The sequence below is a fragment of the Physeter macrocephalus genome, chromosome 9, assembly GCF_002837175.3.
Source record: "Physeter macrocephalus isolate SW-GA chromosome 9, ASM283717v5, whole genome shotgun sequence".
NCBI classification, from domain to species: Eukaryota; Metazoa; Chordata; class Mammalia; order Artiodactyla; family Physeteridae; genus Physeter; species Physeter macrocephalus.
Genome location: NC_041222.1, coordinates 48,628,023 through 48,633,010, shown reverse-complemented (window position 1 = coordinate 48,633,010; position 4,988 = coordinate 48,628,023). Strand labels below are relative to the sequence as shown.

The 4,988-nt window shown below is 45.4% G+C and overlaps 1 protein-coding gene across 6 annotated transcripts in view; it reads left to right on the top strand.

Moving 5' to 3' along the window:
* The first annotated feature begins 1,606 nt into the window (after positions 1-1,606).
* ERMP1 (endoplasmic reticulum metallopeptidase 1) overlaps positions 1,607-4,988 on the top strand; it is a 58,581-nt gene continuing 55,199 nt past the window's right edge. For all 6 annotated transcript variants that reach the window (XR_003681264.1, XR_003681265.1, XM_007108078.4 and 3 more), the window contains exons 1-2: positions 1,607-2,004; positions 3,340-3,641. Coding sequence is in view for 4 of the 6 variants with exons in the window: in XM_007108078.4 (XP_007108140.2) it covers positions 1,664-2,004; positions 3,340-3,641 (643 nt within the window). In the remaining 2 variants the exon portion in view is untranslated. The remainder of the gene's footprint in view (positions 2,005-3,339; positions 3,642-4,988) is intronic.

The window sequence follows — 4,988 nt, the reverse complement described above, 5'->3', positions numbered from 1 at the left end:
TGGAGGTGCTGAATTTTTGGAAAGAGACAAGACAGTAAGACAGCTGGTTCTTATAAAAAGACAATATATATTCATTTGCTCATTTAATAAATATGTATTGAATGGTGACCATGGGCTAGGCACAGAGCTAAGCACTGAGGACATAGTAATGAATAAACAAGATAGACATTGTCTTTGGTCTCATGGATCTTACAGACTAAAAAGGATCTTACTGAGCTAAAATTATGCTGCTGCTATAAAACTGTTATGATTTCATTCATTCACACAATCAAGAAATATTTATAGATTACATACTACATGTTGTGTTAAGAGAAGGAAATAAAATGGTGAGCAAAACCAGACAAGATTCCTGCCTTCGTGGAGCTTACAGTCTCATGAGGAAGATGTTAAATAATTACACACATACAAGGTGCTATGAGATCCTACAATTAGGGGAAACTGACTTCATCAGATTAGGAGATTCTTGCTTGAGGAAGTTCCACTTAAGCTGAGACTTGAATGATAAACAGGAGTTAAAACTAGGCAATGAGGGGAGGGAAGAACATTCCAGACAACTCAGTGTGTAAGATCCTGCTGTAGAAGGAAGGATGGTGAGCAGGAAGGACTTTGAAAGAGGTCACTGTGACTAGAGAGTTGGAAATAAGGAGTGCCCTGGTCTCAGGTGGGCCTGAGCAGTAGGCAGGGGCAGACCGGTCAGGTAGTGCACATTCCCAGTTGGTCTCTAGGTTAATAGACAGGGTACCGCAGCAACTCCATGCTGGAGACACAGAGATTTGAGGCAGAGAGGCTCATTGCATCAGCAGGAAGAAGACTAGATGCTCACTAGGGTCTATACTAAAACCAAGGCTCTGCTTCTTCCCACCCAGGGCGACATGGAGGGAGGAATGTGTTTTCTGAATCTTCCTTTCCAGAGTGCCATATTCAATATGCTGTTTGGGGAGCCCACTGAATTAGATTTAAGTTCTTCACCTGTTACCTGTAAGTTCTTCAGCTATTAAGAGGACACAAAAATACTTTCTTTTCAGGATTCTTATGAGAATCAAATGAGATAGTGTACTAAAGCACTTAGCACAGTGTTTGGCTCATGGAGGGTATTCAAGAAATAACAGCTATTATTTTTCTTAGTCTGTTAAATGGAGACAATGGTTACCTCACATGGTTATGAAGGCCTGTGATTAGATCACTGTACGTGGAAGCATGAGGCTAGGCCTCCTCTAAGCAGTCCTGTTTCTAATATGAAGAGCCAGGCGCCTACTTTTTCCAGAGTGTATTCTAACGCTCCTTGCGAAAGCTGGGCCATTGCCTTCTTCATGATGCGTAAATGATGAACCTCGTGCATTCTTTTAAAAGCAAACTCTCTTTTCTCACGTTTCTAGGTTTATGGTTATCTTTCCATTTATTAATCTCTGTCCCCACACCAGGCAGGGAAGCCCTGAATAAGAAGGTACATCCATCACGCCCAGCCGGGTGTTGGCCCTGCCGCGGAGCCCGCCAGCAATCTGCCCGAAGAGCCTGGGTCGCGGCGCGGCGGGATCGGCCAATCGGAAGAAGTTTGGCCCTCTGCAGTTTCCGTCCGCTCACTAGGAGGCGCTGCGGCCGCCGCGGCGGCTCCCGGGGCTGTCGCGGGCCGGGGCGGTTGGACTGGCGGCTGACGCTCGTGGCCATGGAGTGGGGTTCGGAGCCGGGAGCTGTGAGGCGGCACCGCATCGGAGGGGAGCGCCGGGACGGCCCGGCGGCCGCGCCGCAACTGGAGAGGGAGGCCCTGGCGCAGAAGCCCCTGGCTGACGTGTGCGGCGGCGGCGCTAGGACGCGGAAGCGGAGCGGGGAGGGGAGCGGCAGTGCGAGCCGGGGCGCGGGGACCGGACTGTCTGAGGCGCGCGCCGCGCTGGGGCTGGCGCTTTACCTGCTCGCGCTGCGGGCGCTCGTGCATCTCTCGCTGCAGCAGCTTGTGGTGCGTGGGACCGCAGTTGGCCACCGGGGAGAGTTCGACGCACGCCAAGCCAGGTACCGCCGCCTCCGCCGGGCCCGGGTGTCCCTTTTCGGTGCGGGCCCCCGCACCTGTGTGCACCTGCCCCCGCGGGGCCTCCCGGGCTCGCCGCCCCCGCCCGGCTGCACGTGGGGTGGGGTGGCCTGGCGCGTCCCCCTTCTGGAGCCCCAGTTTGCGGGACGCGAGGCTCGCGCGGCCCCCTTTTAAGCTCGTGGTACAGGTGCGGGTGGCCAGGGCGATTGCGCCGGCTTTTCCATCCCTTTTTTGCCTCACCTGCAGATGGTTTGGTTATTAGTAATTGCCCATCTTTCGGAGCAACTTACCCTTTTTACTAGCTCTTCTACTTTGCAAGTGAGATGAAAGGCAGTGAGGTTTGTGGACCCAGTTCGGTTTTCTGGGAAGGGTCCGAAGGGGCTAATGCAGTGGTCTAAATCTTTGAGGGTCACAGGTCTCAAACCTGAGAGCTATGGAGGCTCTCCTTGGAAGACGGCACATTCAAAATTTTACTATTTCAGAACTTCTCAATTTCCTGGAGTTTGTCCTTGGGTCCTTGGTGTGTAAGGTTTGGCTTTAAAAAAAAAAAAAAAAAAAGAGACCTTTAAGTATACTAGGAAACGTGAATTAAGTCAAAGGTATTGTGACCTAAGTGTGTCGAAGCTCATAAAATCATAAGCTAGCAGACTTTTCAACAGCCGTGGTGTTTTAGAAAACTTTTTCTTTTAAGTACAAAGTGCTGGAAGCTTATTTTCTTAAACGCTTTCTGAAACATGCCTCCCCACCCCCTGTTTTCCTCACTTGGAATGCAGTGAAAAGACAAAAAAAATTTTTGTTTGTTTTAGGGGTAGAGTTGGTTTTGGCCTGAATTGAAGTTACTTGGCCTTGTGTGCACAATGGGAGGGCTGAGTCCATTCTTCAAAAGTTTTTCTTTGCTTATTTAACCTCTTGACTTAATTGTCTTTGCTCTTGGTTTCTGCTACTTAGAATCAGTAACCCAGCATCAGTAACCCTCCAGAGTGTGACACAGTGAAATTGTATTGTGTCCTGTCTAGCCATCAGCAGTTATACATTTTGAATAAAATCTCTTGTCTTTGTATTGATTCGATATGGGGGTTGGGAGTGGAGTGAGTGTAGAAAACTGAAGGGATGAACTCATGGAAGGCAAAATAAAATGATGGAACTTTGCAAGTGATTTTCACATGTTACCTGAAATACTAAAGGCAGCCTCTTTTATTTGAGAAGTCAGAGAACTTGTTCTTTGGCAAGGGGAAGTGTGGAGGAAGAGTTGCTCTGTGCTAAGTGTTAGTTTTAAGCCCAGGACCCCTTGTCATCATGATTCTTCTGGTTGCTTCCAGGGATTATCTTGAACACATAACATCCATTGGCCCCAGGACTACAGGAAGTCCAGAAAATGAAATTCTGACAGTGCGTTACCTTTTGGAACAGATTAAACTGATTGAAGTTCAGAGCAACAGCCTTCACAGGATTTCAGTAGATGTACAACGGCCCACAGGCTCCTTTAGCATTGACTTTTTGGGAGGGTTTACAAGCTACTATGACAACATCACCAACGTTGTGGTAAAGCTGGAACCCAGAGATGGAGCCCAGCATGCTGTCCTGGCCAACTGTCATTTTGACTCAGTGGCAAACTCACCAGGTTTGTGCCTGTTTTTTAGTCATTTTGAAATCCTCACAACAGGAAAGCTTGTTAACTCCAAGCTGCTTGAGCAATTGTGGGCACTATTTTCGTAGACAAATCTTCTTTTCATTGTGATGGAAGATAGGATAATTAGAATAATTATCATTTAGTTTAAGGTCTACCTTTCAGTATTCTCTCAAGTGCTTTGTTTACTTAATTTTTAAACATTAGTGCCAGCAGCCCAGCGACAGGGCATGGAGTATTTCTGGCAGATTGAAATAGCCTTATCAGTGTTTACCAGTGTGTGTTCTTCAGTCATGGAGTTAGGTCCTGCCACTTCAAGTGTTTACTCAGCTAGGTGTCGTGCTAGGCTTTGGGGTTATGGGATAAAGGAACAGTACTGGCCTTCAAGGGACACATGGTTTGGAGGCTCACTCTCCTAGCAGTTTCTGTCGACCTATAACGTGAGATTGTTGGTCCATTGGGGATGCCATACTGGTAGAGTACCTCATTAATCCATAAATCTTGCCCTGAAAATACTTCGGCAGAATAGAGTACTTGATGTTTAGGACAGTGCCTGACCAGTAAATATTTGTTGAATTCAATATCTCCTAAATCGAATTTCAATTTTTTAGAGTAAGATTACTCACAAAAAGGTTTTCAGTAGCTAGAAATTGTAAATAGGGAAGAATAGAAAATAATAGCAATTTGCAATGAGATGGCATCTGGTTCAATCCCCTCATTTGACACAGGAATACACTTAGCTAATCACCACTGATCTGAGACAGGGCCAGGACCTGGGTTTCCTGGCTAGTCAGTTCTTTTAGCTATATTTGAAAGGAAGGAGAGTATTAGGATGTAGTTAATGTTCCGTTTGGCAAACTACTTAACTTCTTTCCTCAGTTTCTAATCTGAAAAATGGCGATATAACAGTACTTTCCTAATGGCATTGTTAAGAGGATTAAATGTGGATTAAATATGAGTAAAATAGTAGAATAGCAACTGGCATGAAAAATCCTTTTTTTGCAATTAGTAGTTATTTAATATTAAGTGCTTCCAGATTGCTTAAACTTAAACCAGCCCCAATATGAACATCTAGAGTTATACAAACTATAAATTAAAATTTATGTGCTTGATAAAATTATTCATACTAGGATATCTTTAGGAATCTTGCCAATTGCATTTAGAATGTAACATGCTTTTTCAAAAATTAGTATACACTCATCTGTTTTATAAAGTCAGAAATACCTTTGTGTGTGCTGGGGAAATTAGTGGTCTTGTATGTCCATTTCAAAGTGGTAATAAAATAAGCATCACCCTATGCCCACTTTTTTTTTTTTTTTTTTTTTTCCAGTATGCGGGCCT